The sequence below is a fragment of the Ammospiza nelsoni genome, chromosome 6, assembly GCF_027579445.1.
Source record: "Ammospiza nelsoni isolate bAmmNel1 chromosome 6, bAmmNel1.pri, whole genome shotgun sequence".
NCBI lineage: Eukaryota > Metazoa > Chordata > Aves > Passeriformes > Passerellidae > Ammospiza > Ammospiza nelsoni.
In genome coordinates this window covers 2,731,421-2,754,437 of record NC_080638.1, presented here as the reverse complement: position 1 = coordinate 2,754,437, position 23,017 = coordinate 2,731,421, and the positions used below count along the sequence as shown (strand labels likewise).

At 39.0% G+C, this 23,017-nt stretch overlaps 1 protein-coding gene across 3 annotated transcripts in view; it reads right to left on the bottom strand.

Moving 5' to 3' along the window:
• LGR4 (leucine rich repeat containing G protein-coupled receptor 4) overlaps positions 1-23,017 on the bottom strand; it is a 75,135-nt gene that overhangs the window by 23,786 nt on the left and 28,332 nt on the right. For 2 of the 3 annotated variants that reach the window (XM_059474335.1, XM_059474336.1), the window contains exons 2-4: positions 18,450-18,521; positions 3,895-3,966; positions 2,350-2,421 (exon numbers count right to left, since the gene is read on the bottom strand). In XM_059474335.1, coding sequence (XP_059330318.1) covers positions 2,350-2,421; positions 3,895-3,966; positions 18,450-18,521 — 216 coding nt within the window. Of the gene's footprint in view, positions 1-2,349; positions 2,422-3,894; positions 3,967-18,449; positions 18,522-19,418; positions 19,459-23,017 lie in introns of those variants that run through there. The other variant, XM_059474337.1, reaches the window with a different exon arrangement.

Sequence of the window (23,017 nt, the reverse complement as noted above, 5' to 3'; positions counted from 1 at the left end):
AGAGTAGAAGCAGGTTTTTCTAACATATTCTGCAATGAATTATTTGTTTTAAAAGAAGCTTGCAGCAACTTGGGAGTTTTGAATTAACAAAAATTCTTTAGGGAGGGGAATAAATCACTTTTTTCCTTTTTCTTTTTTCAATAAAGCAGGATGCCAACACTTACATTTCCATGTTCAGACACAAAATTCAGAGGATCACTCTTATATTCCTTTGCCAGAAGGTGCTATCTGCATTACTAGGGGATATGCATAATCAGTGTAATTATGCATGAATAATGCTAACAAAGTTTTCCTGAAATTGATTAAAAATCACAGAAATGCATTCTGGTGAAGTAAACAAATTGCATAAAAAAAAAAAACTTTTGATCTCTCACTACACTTGTCTCAAAACCCAATTTATTCTCAAATTCCTGCCCATTTCTAACAAATTACAAACAAAAGGCTGAGTCACATCAGTAGATGGAAAAAAAAAGAGCAAGATAAAATCCCCCTGAGCTTCAGATGAGCTTGGTTGGTTAGAGCATGGTGCTGATAGCACCAAGGTCATGGCTCCAACCCCTGTGTAACTCATTTATTCCTTAATTCAATTCCCTGAGAGCTGGATGCAGTGATCCTTCCAGCTCACAACTGTCTGAGACTCTGACACCAGTGACTTCCAGGCTGGACTTGCCCACCTTATTTCCAACTAGTTATCTGGAAATCTCAATTTGCTTTTCCTCAGAAAAAGAAGTAACAAGCAGCTTGTTACTACTTACTAACCTCATTTCCTCCTTTTTCACCATCCTAAAAATGATATATTTTATAATTTGCTCTTGAACAATGAAGCTCCTAGAAAGGGAAATCTCTCCACATTTTAAACTGTTACTCTTGTATCTTAATTGTAAGGATGTTTGGTCAAGTGATTATAATGATTACATTATGCAAGCCTACATAATCATCATTTTTTTTCAAAACGAAAACGTTTGCCTTTTTAAAAATAACTCTAACACAGTCATCTTGTCAAAAATATTAAAAAACATATGATTTTAAAAAGTATATAATGACTTAATTTGTATATTCATTCTTTTTTCTCTTACATTTTGTTCCTTCCCTTTTGCACATAAAAATATCATCTCCAGCAACTGGAGATTTAAAATTTTAAACTTTAATTAGAGAACAAACATTACTGTATATGTGTATAGAAAAAAAAATGTTTGCTGAAAATGAAATGGATGATAGACAAACATTTTTACTAAAGCAGTTTCTCTTTTTGGCATCAAAGAAATGCTGGAAGCCAAGAAGTTGTTTTTGTTTTGTTTAAAATTATTATTAAAGGTTTATTCTCATCATGCAATTTGAAGGGCTTTTATTACAATGCATAGTGTTTGCACCAAGATCAAGGTTTTTCTCTTCCATGCACACACTAAAACAAGAGTCAAATGTGGACACTGAATTCCCTCCTTACTGGAATATCCAAGCAGCTGCAACAAGCAGGGCTAAGATCCAAGACTAGGGAATGCAAAAATGCACCTTTGCTGAAGTTGTGCAATAGTTTGCATATCTATTTTGAAAAACTAAATTTTTTTTTTTCAGAAATGCATAATCTGAAAGAAACAGGGTCTTGGGCCAGAAACCTGAACTTTGGCACAGAGAGAATAGATAATTTACACTCCCTCTCCCCCTCCCTCTCTCTCTGGAGGTAAGTGGGAAGAAGGAAATATTTTGCAGCCCCTCCCACCTCCTCCTCCTCCTCACAGTGATAGGTATCTACCACCTAGAGAGCTCTAACTAACTATTAAGGTCTGATTAAGATGCTTTATAAAACATAATAAGCCATGAGATAGGATAAGCACGTATGAAATACCTCATGTGCAACTGGCAATCAGGGCTGAGGCATTCATAACTGTCTGTGAGATTTCAACACCTTTCTGTAAAACCAATACTCTGCATGTCTCAAGTCATACTTCCTCCCAGAAATCCCTTTTCTTGCTCTGGATACAACAGGCTTGGGCATTATTCATTTTTGCCCAACATTTAAGAATTGCTCAAATAGCTTGGGATGTGCAAGAGGGTTTAGAGTTTAACTACACCACTGCTGCATTCACACAGCAATCTTGTACCTGGTGTTGGAATTTTGAAAGAGTTTTGCATTTGGGTCACTCCACCAAAGATGACAAATAAAATTCCTCATGAATTTTAATTGTGAAACTTTGTTCCAGCTGCAATTGCACTTTCAGAAACCCCATGTACATTATGACACATACATTATTATAGTTCATAACTCTACAGAATGAAGCAAAGGTGACAAGAGTGACTGAAAGTGGAACTTGGAGAGCAAGCCCAAACCAAAAGCAAAGTAAGGCAACTTACAAGGACTGCAAGCCACTCAATCCTCTGATGGCCTCGTTAGGTACCGTCTTCAGCTGATTGTTCTGGAGGGTTCTGTAAAAATCCACTATGTTAATAAAGTAGAACTGGACAATCATCTTTATCAAAGCTATAGGTAACAGGAAAGGCCATATTCCTGCTATGGTTTCCCAGATTTCTCGTGTATGTCAATGCATGCAGAATTCCCAAGACCAGATGCCCAAAGGCAACAATGAAACAATGTTCTATTTCAGTTTTATTTACAACTCATTCACTAAGTGCATTAATTTGCAGAGAACAAGCTGACACAATATGCTGAAATTCCCTTGGGAACTCACTGAAGAGGTTAAACAACAACACTAGGACAAATTTGCTACAAGAGATGATATGTTATTGTTTTCTTGTGGAATCATCTTCCACATGCTAGAAAACACACAAACTTGTAATTTTTCCTGAAGTTGCATCAATACACAATGTATCAACAAACTAATTTATGAAGTGTGGTCACAACAGAGCATCCCTGGGCAAAGGTGAATTAAGCTATACTGTTGTGGGTTTCTTCAAAATTCTCTTACAGGACAATGTATGTCATGTGAGTTCTTTTATAAAGAGAATGTAAATGACCTTATAAAATCTTACTCAGTTTTGGTGCATACTGGGGTAAAAATTCAAGTCACAGCTTTTAATTAAGAGACATGTCCCACGTTTTTCCAAGAACTGCCAGAATTTCAGGCACCTCCAGTGTTAATATTTCAATGGGTATGTCTTCAAGAGTTTTGACACTTTTCATTCAATTTACAGCATATTGTATTAAATAGTATTGCAAATGGGCAGCTCCCTAATCTGTACTCTAGAAATAGTGTCTATGGTTTTCTTCTTTAAAACCTCAAGGTCTGCTAATTTTTTAAAATTTCTTTAATTAATTACCTATTACCCTGCCAGCACCTGGAAGTATTTACATAATCAGAAATGCTGTAGTTTTCAAATTGAGTTTTTTAAAACCTTAAACAACAGAAAGCTTTTTTTTTTTTTATCCTTAGCTATGGAAAAACAACTGCGATAAAAATTCTTATTTCTGAAGGAAAAATAAAAGTTTTTTTTTTAATAGAAAGCCATTTTCACCTAGAGAAGCATCAAGCTATGGCAATTTTTTCTATTGCCAGTAGGAAACAATCAGTGTATTAAACCTCTAAGTATAGTACCACCTGGTAATGTCAGGTACCTGACAGAATATGCTGAAGGTGTGGGGAACAACAAAAGCTTACATGCCCTTTTCAGGATTTTTCCTCTGATTCTTCTGCTACAAGATATACTTCAGAAACAAGTAAGTGTTCTAATAAAATACAGTAATTCTAATTTAGTCAAGTTCATCACTGTCATCTTGACCACATGCAGCAAGCTTTGTAAAGAAAAAAGTAGAAAGTAGAAGAGCTCTACTTTAGGAGGACAGAGGGCAAAAAAATTTCCTCCAGCCCACCAGTAAACAGTCTGGCTATGCACTAAGAAAGCATAGAGCAAGCTATGAAGCTCTAAAACCCAATTACTTACAGAACTTTGAGTTCTTTCAACCCAGACAAGGCCTTTGGATGGATAAAAGTAAGGTCATTGCCAGCCAGTCTCCTGGAAAAAAATTGCAATAATAATTTCAGTCACAAAACCCAGTACTTCTACAGCCATCTAACAAGGAAAATCACTGCAATATCAAATCTTGAAAGCAATTATGCATTTTGCATTCACTTATACTACATTCACAATCTTCCAAGTTTGTAACAGTTCTTTTACTTACAGCACGTTTTTAAAAATGAGGATGCATTACTCAGCCTTGTGGATATTCTTTTGCAAAGGTGCTAGAAAAAGCACACTTTGGAATGATGAAGAACCTTCTTATGGTGCTAGGTTTGAAAGTGCATTTACCAACACAGTCCTCTGGCTTTCAGCATTGCTCCACTGAAACAGGCTCTGGTTCCCATGTATTTTTAATCTATACAGCAGTTTCTAAAGACAGTATGAACTTAAGTAAAAACAGATGCTAGATGCTACAGTAAAGCAGCACAAGCCTCTATGAAAATCCCAAATATGAAAACAATATTCACAAGCAAGTGGTATGTTCACCCAGTGCTGACATTTGACAGGACACCTGTTGATATACCAAGACATAATACTGGCAATATTTTATCTTTTTGGTCAGCTATTTGGAGCAACTTTTGAAGAAAGGAAACTCTTTTTGGGCAGGGAGAAATGGAATAGGATTCTCTCTCAAAATGTGGCTGGTTTCAAATTTGGACTGCTAGACACTAACACAGAGTAAATTATGAAGATCAATGTGATATTAAAAGTAATCAAGATGGGAGATGCTGCAGAATACAAAGCAGGAAAGCAGAAGCAGCAGCCAAAACAGCTGCTCCCAAACAGCTCTTTCCCCCTTCCCCCACTCCTTTTCTTTCTCCATCCTTTTACTTCTCCCTTGCCCAGCAGATCCAGCCTTGGTTGAGCTGCTAACAGCAGTATCTCATCAAGGGTAAAGACAATAATGCAAAACACCTGGTGATCCATAACTGACAAAAGATGCAAAAGTTTCAGCCAAAGTATTTGGTTTTAGACTTGGGTTTGATATCCCAGTTAAGCAAAAGCAACGTTGGACAAGGTTGTGCAATGAAATCACCCATGGAAATACTATGTACAATCCAATAAGTGTTAATAATTAAAAAACAATCAACGTGCTTTTACAAAGGTTACAGAATATCAAAACCCATCCCTGCTGTTACAAGGCACTGTGAAGCAAGCCAGACACAGCAAAGGGAAAATATTATTTCAAAGAGGCAAACAAAGAAAGTAACAAGAGCAACACCTAAAGGATCAGCCTGCCAGAACATAGCAATGTTATTACCTTTTTATCTCCTTCTCTAACTACATAAAAGAGATTACCAAAGCCCTTAATGCTTACATAAATCTGCTTGCAACAGAATTAGTGACTTAATAAAATGGTTCCTGATAGAGAGGATGCTGGTTATCTTTATTAAATCCATTTATCAAATGCAGATGGTTATATTTATAAACCAAGGGAGAAGAGGACAAGAATACCTTCATGAACAAGAAGGTCACAGCAGAAGATCCTACTTGTTCTTAGAAAACTGTTACTCTTGCTTGTTAAGGTGGATTTTGGGTTCTAGTCTTGGTATTTTCACACACTCCCCAAATGTTGCTGTTCTGACATCACTACAAGTATGTTTAAAAAAACCCCACATCTGCTGACTGCTGAAAAATGTTTGCCTGCATGCTTGAGTATAATCAAACAGCTCTGAAACTAGAAGGAAAATAAGAAGAACCTATGTATGCTTATTCTTGAAATCTCCTGTCTGCAAGCAAATTTCAGAGCTGGGACATGATTTTTCATTAATGGACTCATTAATTTTTAACATTAATGGAAGTTTCCAGATGGCAACTAAGCAGTCCCCTAAAAATCATTTTATTGTCAGTAGCTGTCCAAATCCACTTGATTAACTTTATCTGGGGGGATGTGGAGGGAAGTTTGCAATATTTCATGTCTTTCCTTCTAATAACTGATTTACAAGTTCACCATAAACAGAAAGAAGTACTGATGAAACATGCTGGGTCTCTACAGCAGAGCCAGTAATCTGCAAAACACATTTCTGTTAAAACGTGTTTGAAACAGCATAACGCAAACCCTTAAATCAAACAAAATTCAACTGAGGCTGTTGCACCTCATCATTTTGCATGCAAACACTACTATGATTACACATTACACAACTCAAGGAGTGGCCGCCCTGGTAAATGTGTCAGGCAGCTCTGGCTGCAGCTCTGCCAAGGCTCCCCATTAATCTGCACTGTGTGAGGCTTCTCAGGCATCTGCTCCCTCTCCTAGAGAGACTGGGGCTTGTTACTTTAGCTTTAAAAAAACTGAACTAAATACAGCTGAACAGTCTCCCTGAACCTGAATGGCACCAACAACAACCTAGAGAGCACTGGAAACAAATCACAGCTGAGCCAGAGCCAGACTGGTGTGACTTCGAATAGCAGGACACCGCTTTCCTCAAGGCAGCTCCTGCTTCTTCAGCCTTTTTCCAACCAACCAACAGAAAAACCCCAACCTTTGTGATCAATTACATTTCCATTTCTCCACTATCTGGCAGTGTTCCAGGGTTTACTCATCAGTTTGCCAAACACACATTTATCATTCACATCCTAGCCTTGGGGAGCTGCTCATGAGGAGGTTTCAAATGCAGCTCCCAAGCAGGCAAAGATCAGTATATCACACATTGCTCTCAACATATTTTCCCTGCAGCAGCTGGAGGGATGAAAATGTTTTTCTTTACACAACCAGGTTCATTTTAAAGAGAGAACTGAAAAATAAATAGCATACAGTATAGCACACATACAGCATTATAAATTATCATTGAAATAATCCAGTCAGGTTTTCCATGTTACCTTCTTTCAGCAAGTCTTTAAAATATTATTAAATAATTTAAAAGCATCTCTGTTTCTCTCTCACACACACACATCTCTAAATGGGCTAAGGGAAATCACAGTTTTACCAAGGCCAAAACTCTAGCACAACAGAAAAAACACAACTTTCATCTCCTTGCAGCAAGGCTCACTAGAGCCCTGGAAGTTGCTGCTCTATGGTGGGACAATTTCAATTGTCACAAAGCAGCACCTTAAGGCAGCCCCACATTTACACTCTCATGGGCTGAGTTTCTATCCTTCCCCTCATTCTGAGTGGAAATGGTTACAGATATCTAGTCTGAAATCCACCTGTTGCCACTGAACCACGATATATCACCATTAATTAGAGCTCTTTCTCCAAAAGGCAGCGGGCTGCAAAACAGATTCACCCACAAAGACAGTAAAAAATTGAATTAAACAGACAAGTGTAAAGTGCCCTGCCATGCAATAAGGCCACAAAACCCTTTGCTATCTCTTACTTCTCAAGGGACAGAGCAGCAGGCATCATCTGAAGTATAAATGTGTATCACACTGACCATGAGTTTCTCTACTAACTCTATCCTGGCTCCCCTTGTTTGGAGACTCTGCCAAGAACTGCTGTTATTATCATCATCATTACTATTATTATTACTATATTATTATTATTATTACTACTACTACTACTATTATTTCTAGCTGGAATTAGTGTATCTGAGTTAAACCTCGGAGGTTTCTCCAGTGGAGTCCCAGACATAATGCATGGCCACAGTAGGGATCTTTCTCGTAACTGTTTAGCATTGAATGTTGTAGTCCTCTATTTTTACTTTAAAAATAAAAATTGAGTGTTTTAATGGTAAGTTTCAACAAATTCAAACTTACAAATTCAATTTCAGCATAGTAGGATAACAGAATAGGACACACAAAGAACAAAGCCTGTCATACAGAGGCGAGCAATATCCTTTAATCATTATTTTAGTGACCCAGTAAATCATCTCCAGATGTGGAGAACACCTTATTATTACAGATATCAGGGTGATGCAATGTAGCTGAAGACTAGACTTCCATGGTGTCTCATTCCCAGAGTACACACCAAGCCTAGGTCCTTGCACTGAGCTGCAGCTAATACGGTTTTCTCTCCTTTGGGAAATTAAAATTTTTGCAATTATGAGTCTGGCAACCCAGCTGCATGTTAACCAAGCCAAGTTAATCACTGGTGTGGCTCCAAAAGTCAGGGAGGGTGTTCCAAAGATGCATTTTTGCCTGTAACAATTAAAAGCATCACTCTTGTTATGACAGGACACAATAAAACCTCTTGGAAACCTCTGTCCTTGTCCTGCATCCCAGATGGTAGTGAACCCTAGGATACTTGAGCAAAGAGTTTCATCTCCTTCCATCCCTCTGAAGGTCTTATGCTCATACAGTAAATGTTTCTGCTGTGGATTTTGGGTTGGTTTTTCTTTTCCTCTTGGTAGTATGCTCCTAACCTTTTTTCTCTCTTGGCTCTGAGAAAAATATAATGGTTACACAGAACAAATTCAAAGAGCGTCAGAGACTGCAGCCCTGACATGTCATAATAAAACACCTGATTTATTATTTTTACTTCTACATTAGCTGATTTGTGGTAAGAGCCAAGACTCCTAGTTCAAGGTTTAGTCAAGCCTGAGCCTCCCATACCCATCACTGTTCCTCTGCCTGGCCAACATTTAGTTTTAGCTATCCAACTTTTACCTTCCTATTTTCATCCTATTGGAAAACACTGCACTGCTTCTCCACCCGTACTTTCACAAACTCTACTTTTTGTGCTGTTTTACACTGAACTATTCTGTTATCTTTACATGCCTTCCACTTTTTCTGAGTTCTCTGTGTTTTCCAAATACAAACTTGAATTTTAGCTTAAGTTCTCCCTTGACAGAAGTCATCTTTGGAGATGCCTCATAGATAACTTAATCCAGGATACCCAGCAAGTGTTTCCTCAAATCTGAAAGAGCTTCAGTTTCCATCTGTGCCAAAATAGCAGCCAGTTTAGAACAGAATTTTGTTTTTCTCGACAGATGATGCCTATTTATATGCTATAATTTATTAATCAAGGTTGAAAGCTCTACAGGAGAGGGACAGTCTCTCCATATTTGCAGGAAAATACAGGGCTTTGCTGCATGCCTTGTGCAGGGCTGGGTGCCCTGCCTGGTGAGGGCACATGCCCCCGCAGACAGCTCCTAGCCCAGATGGGCAGCTGCAGAAAGGAGGAGCTGGGAAATGGAATCTGGATCTCCAGACTAAACCTGGCTTTGCTTATCTGGGAGTAGCAAACAGCCCCCTGGGGACTTGCTGCATTGCTGGGAAGCCAATCTATTGCCTCCAGGTTACCCCAAATTCCTCCGCACCAATTTACCAAAACTGAATGGATACTTTACTTCCCTGCTACTAATAGAAAATGCATTTGTCTCCTCCTTTTCTTGCAGCAGTTTTAGTATTACACAACCTCCACCATTATTTATAAAATTGTGAGTACTACACCAAGACACATCATGACTGAAGAAAGAGAACTGTAACTACAACAGCACTGAAACTGCACCAACTCCTCTTCTTGTTATGATCTCTCCCTTTCTAGCATTTACAGCTTTCTCAAAGTTCTACTGAGCTTTAAGATAATTACTTGTTTTCAAAATGCATTTTGGTCTAAAAAGCTAAAATATCTCAGTAAACGAAATGGACTGATTAAAACGTCTAAAGCTTGTTCATACCTTCTGTGGCTAAACTGTCAGCAAGAGTCACCAGTATCTACCAGAAGACAAAATATGCTCTATGGTAATGCTTTTCATGCACTATCAAAAACAGAAAAATAAATGGCAATGGATTTTCAGGAAAGCAAGCATTTATAACCATGCAAAATATGCTCTATCCTTTCATTTTCAAGCAGTATCTGTATTTGGGCAAGACCTCAAAGTAGAACCCACAGACTGCAACACATGCACCAGAAGAAATAATATAACACCAAACAATTCTTATACACTACAAGTTGTTGAAACCAGTGGTCTTTGTATTCTCAATTAGTATTCTGCAGCAAAAATCCTCAGAAGTTTGCATAAATTTTTTAACATGGACATATTTGTTGTAAACATAAGCAACAATAGCATGGTATCTAGAAAACTGGTTAACACCTAGTGTGCAGCAGAAATGCTGAGTTGTTGCAGAAAGCAATTTTGTTACCTCTCACCTCCAAAGCAAAATGCAGAAAAAATTTTATAAAATGCATTCTCCTCTCCCTATTTGTCTCTGCACATCTTGTACTATGTTGTGGTAACTTTGCTTTTCTTTACCATAGGCCAGATAGACTTTTCTGTTGATAGCCATCTCAACACTCAGGTAATAATGCATTTCACTTACCTAGTCTGCACGGCAGAGACAGAGATGGAAGCCACCAAGTTTGGGTTTGATCAACTGGGATGCAACAACTCCACTAACTACAGATTTGTGATTTTAGCAGATAGTGCTATCCAGAGCTCAGAAGGTTTCCAAGATCATCAATATGTTAATAGTCAGACAAGAGAGTGTGAAAAAATTGCTGCTGATACAGCAAATCCTCAAAGTTGCTTTGGTCTGTTCATACAGCCTTGTCTCCTATCCAGGCACGAAATCTTTGAATGACCATGCATCTAGCAAGTGACACTGCAAAATGGCAAAGTAGTTTAAGTCTACATGTATTTGGCGATTAAACTTTTGTTACTGGTTTTCCAATCACTTCAGATGCATATTGGGCAAATGCAAAACACAGGTTATACAGTCACCTTCACAATTAATGACCTTAGAGACATTGAGGTAATTTTCAGTATGATTCTTTGATTCAGCTTAGGTTGACTGTTAGCTTTTTCCAGCTAAAATAAAACCAAATATTTTAACAGAATCATCTAGAAATTTACTTTTCTATAAGAAGGGTAGGAAAAATGACTTCATAGGAATCTGGTTACTATTTCTGTGCCAGAACATCTGCCAAAGCTAATTAGCCAGGAATACCTCTGTACTAACAAAAAAATACAAGAACACAAACATCCAAGCAGAGGCGAGGAAAGGAGCTAAAAGATTGGCATCACCACATCTCATGGTAACACACAGCATCATACTGCGATGAAACTGTGATGACAGCAAATACCCACTTACTTTCTCAGAGGATAAGGCATTCACCTTCAACACACAGGATTTTTTTCTCCTTTTTTGTATAAGGTTTTCAGAGCCCATGTGATGAGTCTTGAGACCCTGGCCTCAAACTGGCTACTTGATATCACACACACACACCCCCTTTTGTTCCACGCTCCAGTTTCTGAAACTGAAAGGAGAAGCAGGGAGGACTGCATGGCACCAGCACCATTTGGAGATCTGTACTTGGAGAGAGAGAGCTTAAGAGCTTCTCAAGTTACTGCTCAGCCTCCAGAAGTTTCTTATCTGCTTTATACCTTCAGACAGGCCCAGCCTGGCAACTCAGGCAGCATAATAAATAAGGCTTGTAAGACTGGTCTTGAAGTGTAACACGGCAAAGTTCAGCCTTCAGGCCATTCAGCTAAGCCAGCTGCTGTGTGCGTGCCATGTGAGCAGAACACTGAAACTCAAAAAAACCAACTACAGCCAAGGAAACTGTTTTGTTGTCCTCTAAAAGTACTTGCAGCAGAATAACCAGTCTTGGGATCCTTATATACAACCATGTCAACTTTGGAAATTAACATGTAGAAACAGAAACTGGAAAGAAAGAACTTCCTCATCTTCCAAAAAACAATGGAATTTACTCAACCTACTAGCATCTATCCCCACAAACAGGAAAAAACATGCAGCTGTCAAGCAGAGCAAGAATCTTCTAAGCTACAGAAATATCCTTGTATCAGCAGGACTAAAACTCATCCAGAACCAAATTGATTAAGGACTCCCAGAGATAAAAAAACACTAATTAAACACAGGTTGGCCAACATGTTTTGAAACATCATTTAGCATTTAATGCAGACCAAGTAAGTGATGTTTAAAAATATCTTAGCTGACTGTGGTTAATTCTACTTGGGAGTCTTTGCCTAAAGGTTTGTCTTGACTAGAATTTGAAGGGGCAAGTTACAACACGCTGCTAGATTTGTAAAGCAGGGCACACAAGGCAGCGAGCATTCCTAATGTGAGCAGGCTGGTCAAGTTAGGCTTTTAACTTGCTACCACACGAGAAACCTACCCCTTGCATTTTATTCACTAACATTTTACCTCTTGGAATTCAAGCTGAATCAACTGAGGAAATCACCTCCTGCAGCTGTCCAAATACTCAGAGCTGGTAGATCGATGAAGGGCACTCACTGGCTTCCAACCTGAGTCATATGGCTCTTTTTGAGGAACCAACAGCTGGTATCTACACTGGCTGCCTTCGTAAAAAAGCAGCTGGAGAAAGATCTCTGCCTGTTCTTCAGACTCTGCTGGTGGGGCTGAATGGACAGAGTTGGGGTGTAGGGGTTCCAGTTGTGGGTTTCTCTGGGTCAGGATTGAAGGCACTTGAGACAGTAGCTCATGTTCAGACTCAGGTGTTTATTATTCCTTATCAGTAAAACAGTCTCACTACTGAGTTCTGCAGCTTTCCATCAGAAGGCACAAAATGGCCAACAATCTCTTGGTACAAGATCTTTTAAGACTAAACTATCCAATTAAGGATTGACACCTGGATTATTTTCCCTTTTAATCCAATAACTGATCCCAAAGAGCTGCAATGGGGACTTTTCTGCCCAATTACCAAATGCCACCCAAACCCATAAAGAAGGAGGAAGAAGAAGCATGAAGGAGAAACCCAGGACAGCACCCTGTGCCCTCCATCTTGCTTCCATCCACAGCATACTACAAATCCCAAAACCTGTATTTCTCACCAAGTGATACACCTACACTGCTCTCTATAATCTATTTCACACTTTTGTGGATTCCAGTCTATCTTGAAGTCTGGGAAACTTTCTCCATGAATGAGGGCCAAAGTCAGTGCTGCCCTGGGGGTCAGGGTACCCCAGAGCAGAGAGAGAAATATTCCCAGTGCCCTGGGTTTCAACAATGGGGCAGTAATGCCTCCAATTGTGCCAGCCCGTTTTATAAGAGGATGTTTAACCACAGTTTTTGTTATCACATGTGAGCTAACACAAGGCATCAGGACAACATGAACATTCATTCTTACCTTTTCTACTCAAAGCAAGTCCTTCACCTCCAGTTTCTAACTATAAACCTTGGGATTTCTCACATACATGAAAGAGAAAAGAATGGCACCATCTCATCAACATTCACACACTACCTTGAAAATACTGTTCTTGAAAGACCTAGCACTGAAGGACAAGGCAAGCTTTTCCACCAAGTGTTCCACAGCCAGGTGAGAAAAGACACAGCCGCTTGAACTAACAGCTGAGCCTTGGCATAGCTCCAAGACATGTCCTACTCTTAAATCCAGGTAATAAAAAGACACAATACTCACTCTCCCTGTCCAGCAATGATACCACTTGGTGCTGACTGAGAAATTAGGAGGAAGGGTACCATCTAAATTACACACTGAAACAGATACTACAAAAATAAGCAGCTGTGGCATTTCAGCCAGGTGGTCATCTTCAGCTGCAGTCAAGAGGGAAAATAACTCTAGACATCTCCCTTGCAGACACTTCCTGATTACAACCTTATGGCAAAAACCCACCTCATTTTCACTGCTAGTATACATTTTAATTATTCCTTATGTTCCTAAAATATACTTTGTCAACTAAAAGCCATGAGCAGAGACTCTGGAGATATTTAAGCAAGACCTCTTAAGACTTGTAATCAACATGGATATAATTAAATAGTCAAGCAAATACTCAGTCACACTATTTATTTTCTTGCAAAAATTAGTTGCACGTGTGTGGTCTCTTGTTCACTGTTTATTCATTTCTCAAAAAGTAGATTAGCATTGTGTTTCAGAAAAGAGAAGACTTTTACTGACCTAACTCTTCCTTTTATTACTTATTTCCCCAACTATTTTCAACCAGCCATTAAATAAGAAAGTTTTGCCCTTGCCTGATAAAAACAAACAGTATCTGAAGGTAGCATCACAGGAGAGAGACTATTGCATATCATGTATGAGCAAAAAACAAAACCACAACAGATCTTGGTATCTGTACACATCTGGAAGTTGACTGAGCCCTGGTGTCTGTTGGTGCTTTCAGGAAGGATTCCTTTCCTTGCAGCATTACTGGCTGTGATATGGTTTTTAAACCCAACAGCCCAAGAGTGGAGAGCACCCTCCTCCCTGACCCCTGCAGAAGAAGCTCAGGGCTGACTGGCTGGGAAATTACCGGTGTTCCCTTTGGACAATCACATCTTTCTGTCACAAGTAACCCACAGATAGACAAGGAACAGATTGTAGTCCTCTGCTTCTCACATGGACCAGCAGACACACAGCTCAAAGCTTCTTGCCCATGAGTGCAGGGCAAACAAGATCACAACATTCTAAAGGGTTAAGAGTGGAAATCAAAACAAGCTTAAAAGGTCATTAAGTCAAAGATACTTTTGCATTATTGGAGTGGTTCAAGTTTCTGAAGACAGACTAGAAAACTGGCCAAGAATAAAAATAATTTTAATTTTGCCTTCCTCAATAAGAGACTGACTTTTTAATTAAATCTAGTAGATAATTCACAAATAAAGTGTAAAATTCTTCATACTACTTTAGATAACTTTACATATTGGAAGGGACTGCCACCTTTTAAAAAGGCCATCAAAACATAACACAACCTGGATATTCTAGTTAAAAATTCACACCAGAAAATGGTTTCTACTTTCTAAAAACACTGCATTATCTAGTTATATTTTCCTCTTCTAGCTTTCTATAAATACTTCAGGTGTGGTTAGAAAACCGCAGCCAAGTTCTTCAAGAATTTTTAGTTTCCATATCATGTTTAAGGCTCCGGCATGTTTATGTTAGCATTTTCTGAAGAATACACATCATTAACTGCTAAGGCAAAACCCTTGGTGGTCTGCTTCTCCCTGACTCTGACCATTGCCATTCCAATAGTTTGCAAATGACTTCCAGATGGGTATCAGTTACACAGACAGGGAGAATTTGTGTAACATTTATAAACAGTGCTCATTCCTGCTGCCATCTGGTGAGTGTGCTGCGGGGACGCGCGTGATGACCCTGGGAACAGGGCTGTGAATGGAGCACTCAACCCAACGGGCACATCCTGTCCCTGCACAAGGCCAAAGCCCTTGGCTTGTACCTGTGATGGGAGCAATGCTGCCATAGCGCATCACCTCAAAGTTACAAAATCCCAGATTGCTCCTGCAAATTTGGTCTTTGCTGGGGAGTCAGTTGCCCTAACATGGCCATTTAGTGCTGCTCCAGATGTCCTCTTCCACCTGGCCCCAAAACTGCCATTCACAGCACCCACTGGTTTCCCATCTGTGTCACACCTGTCAGTCTGGTGCAGGTGTCTTGGATAATCCAGAACATCTGAAACCAGCCTGGGATGCATGATTGAAGCACCCAATTATCTTTGGTGATGCAGAAGGTACTTCTGAATTGAGCTGCCAGCTTTTCCAAGTCTGGTGCTCTGCTTCTTCCACTAGTGTTCTTTTCAGGATTTGGAAAATGATCCTCTGAAGCCTCTGCAGACTACCAAATAATTTCATTGAAGAAATGACAACCCCCATTTCAAATGGCTCCTACTGAACATTTTAATCTCAGCCTCTCCATACATGTAACTCAGTTGCCTAAATAATACATTCTAATTGTCTCCTATTTCCATTCCATTAAATTCTATGATACTATTTTGCAACATTAATTAGCCAACTCTGCCAAGGGCTAACTGAACACAGCATTTGACAGTGGCAGGGCTATGGCATGGTATGAAGATAAAGGTGTCTGGGGCTGTCTCCTTGATGGAGACCCACTAGACTGCATGCTGGTGTGGGTACTTACTGCATTCCCATTAGTTTGTGGGATTTTAATTTTCTTTAGTGTAATTCTTGGGAGAATTTCTCAATGAAAAGTCACTTTTAGCACATATTCCAACACCACTTTAAGTCTTTTCTTTAAATCACTTTTCTTTGGCATGGACACTAACTCCCAGGTTAGCGCGCTGAAAAAGCAAAAAAAGCAAAAATTTGCTGGGGCCTGGCAGTCAGAATTTGGACCTGTTCAGCTACAAATAAAAGCCAGGAAAAAACTGTGACAATCATATAAAGGAAAAACTGTGGTTGTACAGAAGGAAGTATGAGAGTTCAGTTGCTCCTGCTCATAACCAGCAAAATTAAAGAATGAAACATTTTTGTACCCTTTCCCATAGAGAAAAGGGAACAGGGAGAACAAAACAGAAACCTGTCATATCTGCTGCTGGACATTTCTATTAAGGAGGAAAGCTGTTTCGTTTGAACTTACTTCATTATATTCCCATTTAAGAATAACTTGAACTGAAACAAGGGAATTTGGAATTGTGTTTTTGTTTTGGTTTTTTTTTCCCAGAAGTTGCTTTAACACATCAAGTAAGCATGCTAAGAATGATTTAAAGCTTCTTGGTGTTCACACATAATTCTGAGCTTAATGCTAGCCTATTTTTTTTAAACTGAACACCTGGAATTTAGGGGGACAATGAGGTACATGTAGCAAATGGCCACTCAGGCAATAAGCACAACAGATGAGGGCCGAAGGCTCTGCCCTTCCTCTTTATCTCCTGACGCACCCCAAGGTTTATGAAGTTACACAATAACACCCACCCATTAGGTTTTATTGCTTAATTACTTATTGGGGAAAGAAAATGAAGTCTCCCACAGTCATCGAAGTTGGAAAAACAGACTTGTTTGGGCTTTTCAACTTCTTGTGTGAAACATGCTTACAAAGAATTAAAATTTAAAAAGTGGGCTACAGATCTAGTCTAACAAAACATACAGACATACAGAATCACATATTATAAAGCACATATGGAATGTTTGCTAGTATATATTCTGAAGCCAACCAAGCCTTCCTAGGCCACTCTTTTTTTTCCAGCTGACTACTCATGCCATAGAGCCTTTCTTAAATTCTGTCAATTACACAAAAGCACCATCTGAAAATCTATTTTTCTACATAAAGCATTCTTGCCTATATCACAGATACAAGCAATACTTTAAATCAGAGGGAATAAACCAGAACCTGTTAAACATGAAATGAGATATATCACACACAATTTCTCTGGCATAAATCAACTCAACTGCACTTCACAGTTGTACTGACCTGAGTCAAAACTATTTAAGAACCAGGTAAAATGGAGTTATTTAGGTGCATTAGTAATTAGTGCTACGTTATCAGGGTGTAAGAGAGACCAAAATTCTAAGGAGAGGTGGAACACCTTATTAGAGTAACTAGTGAGGGAGAAGTGCAAAGAAGCAACCTTCAGGAACCCAAATCTTTCTTCAGAAGCAAGCAATCCATCTCTTACCAATTTCTCAGTATCTTTGCTCCAGTGAGGTGCAGTGGTTGTACTGGTTATAACAGATAACCAGAGTCAAAGGGTTCAGGGCTTTATCTGCAGTTTTGCTACAGGGTTCATTTAGTCTTTTGCCCTCTACAAATGGTTTTCATTCTTTATTTGTTTCCTTCTTTATGAAGTCAGAAGAACACTTGCCTAGCTCATAAGGGTAGTGCCTTTAGGAAAACTGTTCTTTCCCTGAGGTGATTTACTGAAAAACCTCTCAACGCAGCAGCATTCACAGTCCTATCTTGCCAAAGTCACAAATAGAGACAGCTTTAATTTGTATTTTAAATGCTCTTTAATAAAAGAAATCCTACTTTGTCACTGAAAATATAGGAGAGGCAAGCAAATTGCAGGGGCTTTGTCTTATCTGTTGCTTAGTACTGGAAGTTCTCAAAGCTCTCTTGCACAGGTTGAACCATTACCCTCACCCTCTCTTCACAGATAAGGAAACTCTAAGGCACACAGAAAGCACGTGCCACCCAACAGTACTTAAAGCAGTAAGTGAATGTCAAACCTGTGTACTGACTCTGAAACCCAACCTAATTAAGGACAATGCTGTTGAAAGCATGCTTCAGCTTTGCCAAGGCATCTTCGCTAAGACTTCAGCAAAATATTGAGCACATGAGGTCAAGGATTCAGAAATCCAAGTAGCAGACAAGTAAAACATAAAAAAGAAAGCTAAAATGAGAATAGGACAAAAGGAAGGTGGGAAGTGGGAAAAAATTTCTGCCAGAGAAATTTAAAAAAAAGAAGCAACATTTATTCCAACAGCCCTGTACCAAAGAACTTCTGATATAGGTCAGGATGGGCTTGTGAGCATTGCATCTGCAGCCTACAAGGACAATGGAAGCCAGCAGCTCAGTAAATGAAGCAACACCTATTTTATGGAACTTATGCAACAGCTATACTGTAGCTCCTTCAGAAACAATGGTAATTACACAACTCTTGTGTTATCTTTGGATAACACTGTAATTAGTATGTGTCATCACTCTAGCCATGATTAAAATAATCACTATAAAAAGTCCCTTGTAAGTAGCATTTACTGTCCTGATTTCCAAACACGTACAAGATTATATTTTTAAAGTATAATTGCTTTTTCTGTTCACAGCTCAACTTAACAGTGTTTCTCCACCCACCTTCCACTTTATACAGCCATATGATGTTGCAGCAAAACTTTAACATGCGTAGAATACTTACAGCTCTTCCAAGTAGGGAAAGTTCTTGAAGGCATCTTCTGGTAGTCTCGTGATGTTATTCATGCTGATATCTCTGGAAAAGAACAAATACAGATGCATTAATAACCAGGAAAGGATTTTTACATCCTATGAGAAGGATACAAAAAAGAAAGTCTCATCAGACAGTACAGTAACAGAAAAAAAACTACTGTAGTATCACAGAGTAAATATCTCTTTCCATAAATTTGCATGCTGAACTTTCAAGTCACTGTAATTTGAGAATCAGGTTGCAGCAAAGGCCTATAAAATGGGAAGTTGACAAAACAAAGTTTTCCAACACCTCTAAACAAAAATAATTACTGTGAAACTACAGGGAAGGCATGCATGGAAGAGGCTCTACAGTACTGTTATCTACAGTACTAATTTTTACCAACTTACACTTGTATACAGTTTTAACTCAGATGATTAAGAATACTCTAAAACCACAAGCATATGAAAAAAAAATATTGTGACCACCCACCACGCAAATTTTCATCCCACACTGTCTTTAAAAAAAATAATACATGCATTAGGACTTAATAAATAGCTTCTGGCAAACAGCACTTCTCGAACAACTGGCAAGAATAGCAGAAACATGTCCTAGCTCTACCACAGTCTTTTATTGTTTTCTTTTGTTTTCCTTCTACAAAACTTATAAAGTCCTCGAGGTAATAGTTTTAATCAGATTTCATTCTCAGTCCATAAGCAGAGGGAAGCTGGCAGCAAGTGCTTACATGATTGGTATGTGGACCTGCTCAGCTCTTTTCTTTACAAAGCAGTACTAAGTGGCAAACTTGGTGCCATCACCTCACTTCACAACTACACAACGATCACAGATAATCCACTCCTAAAGCAAGTTATTGCTCAATGTGAATAAAAGCAGCATAAAAACAATTTGGTTTGATAATTAAACTAGCTGTGTAACAATTCATGACATAATCCAAGTTCTTACCTTCCACTCGGTCACTGGTTTGGGTTTTTTCAGGATGTAGTTAATAAGCAATTCAGTAACACTTGTCAGGAGGGCCTTCCCTGCTTGCTGTCTTCCCCGTTGTTCTATAATGCCTACATGTCACCTCTCCACAATTCAAATAAAAACAAACAAACCCAAACTCTCCTTTTATCTCAATAATGACCAACAAGTACCACTGAAGCTCCTCCCTGACATTAACAAGTGACAGGCAGCTGATCTGCTACACCACCTGTGCAGCAGAGACCCTCAGGTGCTGCCAGTGTGAAAACTGCCCTCTTACACTAAATCCAGACAGCACAGCCATTCCTGTAAAAATGTGCTTACACCAAATCCAGAGACAGGCATTCCTCTAAAACTGCCCTCTTACACTAAATCCAGAGACAGGCATTCCTGTAAAACTGCACTCACACTAAACCCAGAGACAGCCATTTCTCTGAAATAAATGTTATAGTAGTCCAAAACCTTCATTTCTCACTTCTCAGCATAAACTAAGAGATTGCTCCTCAGCAGCTGCTCATAGTATACTAACCTAACTCAAGAGCATCAAAATAAGGTTCAGCACATACTAAACAAACCCAGCTGTGACAAGAGCCAAAACAAATCCACTATGGTACAAAAGCCTCCTTTCACCAAGCTCCAGAAGGAGCTGAACTGCAGATGTTTCATCTCCAGACTCGACAGCCCACACACTTCAAGCAGTGTTTTGTGCCTTGGCAGCAGCCTGGTCACAGTAAAATGTTGCTGTTGAGGATGTTTTTATTCTTGTGCAGGAAAGTAAATAAATGTATCAGGTACATGACCTGTCATCTGTCTGCTCCATGGGAGACTGCAACATCTATTCTCCTCATTTTCCAAATTCTCATAAATACACACATTTCACACATCCAGGCTTGTCCTCTCCTTTTTAGAGAGCTGCAAATCCACTTTTGCTATCAGCTGGGAAGCATTTATGAATAGGGCAGAAGAGTAAGAAGAGAGTGCAGACCCTAATCTTAAGAACCAGTAACCTGTGTAAGAAAATCCCATCTCTGAAAAAACACTCCAGGTGATATAAAACTCTACTGTCACATGCACCACAATAAATAGTGGGAGCAGAAATAAGCCAACAGCACATAGCATCAGAAAGCACTGTGTGAATGCTTATGCATCACTTGGGCAAAGACTGCGGCTGCACACAAATTTGTTGCTCTTTGACAGCTGAAAGCAATGGTCTTGAAATTTCCAGAGCTATAAATGCCCAGTTTCAGAAGTGCCCTATGCAATCCTAAACAAAGTCAATGGAAACCATGCAGACACACAGAATGGTTGACATCCCAATTCAAAGCAATTTTGGCTTTCTCTGGAATCTGACATTAACTAAAAATGGTTTTTCCCTGGAGCTTCAAGAATTAGGCTCTACAGTTTTAATTTGGGAAGTAGATTCTTTGGATGTAAGCATGAAACAGATTGCTTTAATAATGAGAACCATCATCAACATTGTCAAATTCTACAGAAATCTATTTTCAGTGAAGCTGAATTTGTAAAAAATCCAGACAGAAATATCAACTGTGACTGTCTTTATCACATGAATCTTCAGGGACTGCTTATCATGATGCCTTGCTAAAAAGCTGGAATTTTTACAAAGTTACTGCATTTGCCTTCATTACATGTGGTAGTAATTCTTACTAAATAAATAAGTCAGTCATTATAGCACTGATTTGCAAACTTTGGGCTATATCCAAGCACCAGCTCTGAAAGTCTCCTAATGATCATCATACAAGTCTTAAAACAATTCTTGTTTAATGAAGAACACTATGTAAAAGCAGCTTTGCTGATACATATAATTTTTTTTTTCTTTTCATTTCACTCTACAGAATCTCCTCAAAGAATGAGTTCACAAGCACTATACACTGGTAATAAAATATTAAGTAGTTCATGACCAAGAATTTTCAAACAATATTAGGAACACCCATGACACTAAAATTAGATTACTTAATAACTAGTCTCTATAAAGTTTACCTAGTTAATTTGGGAAGATACTCTTAATAACACATAATTAATAGAAGAATTGCAACAAAAATGGCAGACCACAATATACTATAACAAAATGATGACAAATATTTTTGTCATTATTGTGCCAAAACCACAGTCCAAAACAAAAATAGCCCTTGCTAAGTTTCTACTGTTTGCATTTTAGAAATAGTCATTTTACTACTCCTAAACTTTAAAAGAAAAAAAAAAGGGATCAGTCTATGCAAGAAGGCTGTCTATTTCATAAAGATAAATATTAGTATGTCCATTGACATGTCAAAGAAATCTCCACTGAGAAGCTGTCATACACCACCTGTTTCTCTCCTAAGAATCCCTTGGGAATATAAACCCAGAAATCATTTAGGATGCTAATATATTTTAAAAAGTTCCTTAGAATGAATAAAAGAACATTAGCAGTACTATCCCAAGCCCTAGCAGTTTTCATGGGAGTGATGCTATCACACAACAGAAGGACCATGCCAGCAGCTGCCTGAAGCTCCTTTTCAGCAGGACTAGGTTGGAAGACCTACTATGGATTGGGTTCCTACATCCAGATCTAAGTGCCTTAAAAGCAGCACAACACCTGCAAACCTTTGAACCGCCACCAAACACACAGAACTCCCAACAAATAAAACACCAAAACCCCCATATGTTTGCCCTAAATTGGTTAACTCTAGTTCAGACTCTGTATCTAAAAGGCTTGTCACAGTTTTCTTGTTCCTCCAACAAGTCCCCAGTATGGTCTGTCAGCCCAGCAAACTACACCTGTGCCTTAATTTTAAGCTCAGACCCACATTTATGCTTGGGACAGACAGAAATATCAACTGTGATTGTCTTTATCACATGAATCTTCAGGGACTGCTTATCACAATACCTTGCTGAAAAGCTGAAATTTTTACCAAGTTCCTTTTCCCCAGGAAGTGCAAAACATACACAACAGCTCAAAGAGAGTTAAGATGATGGTAATACCACGGTTTACACTGCAGATTCATCAGGAAAAAGGAGAACCATGGGTAGACCTGTACCTCTCACCAGGCAGCCATGAACTGGGTTTATCTGTCCTAAAGAGCCAGGCTAACTTAACTCTTCACTCATTGACAACATGACCAAGGCAGAGGTGGCAGATGCCCCATTCCTGGAAACACTGAAGGGCATGATGGGGCAAAGAAGCTGGCACTGAAACTAAAAGGATGGCCAAGAGGCTGGCATTGAAACTAAAATATGAGCTGCCAAAGGTGGTAACCTCTTTAGCAAGAGGCTGCGTCTCAGGGGATAACATGAATCACAGGCTTATATTTATAGTTGATGTCCATTTCAGGGAGGAGAGATGTAACACAGAAAATAAACAGTTGCACCGCCTCCTATAGTGCCACGGCTGCAGTTTTGAATGATACATAAGGCACCTTACACTCCAACAGAAGCTCTGTCCTTCTTCCAAGAAGGTACTACAGAAAAGAATAAAACTAACTAAAACAGTAGCTTGTAGCTGTGAATGTTCTTTCACCAGCCCAGACACTGCAGAGATTCATTTTTACAGGCAAAAGGTGAAAAGTCAAGCCAAGGCACTC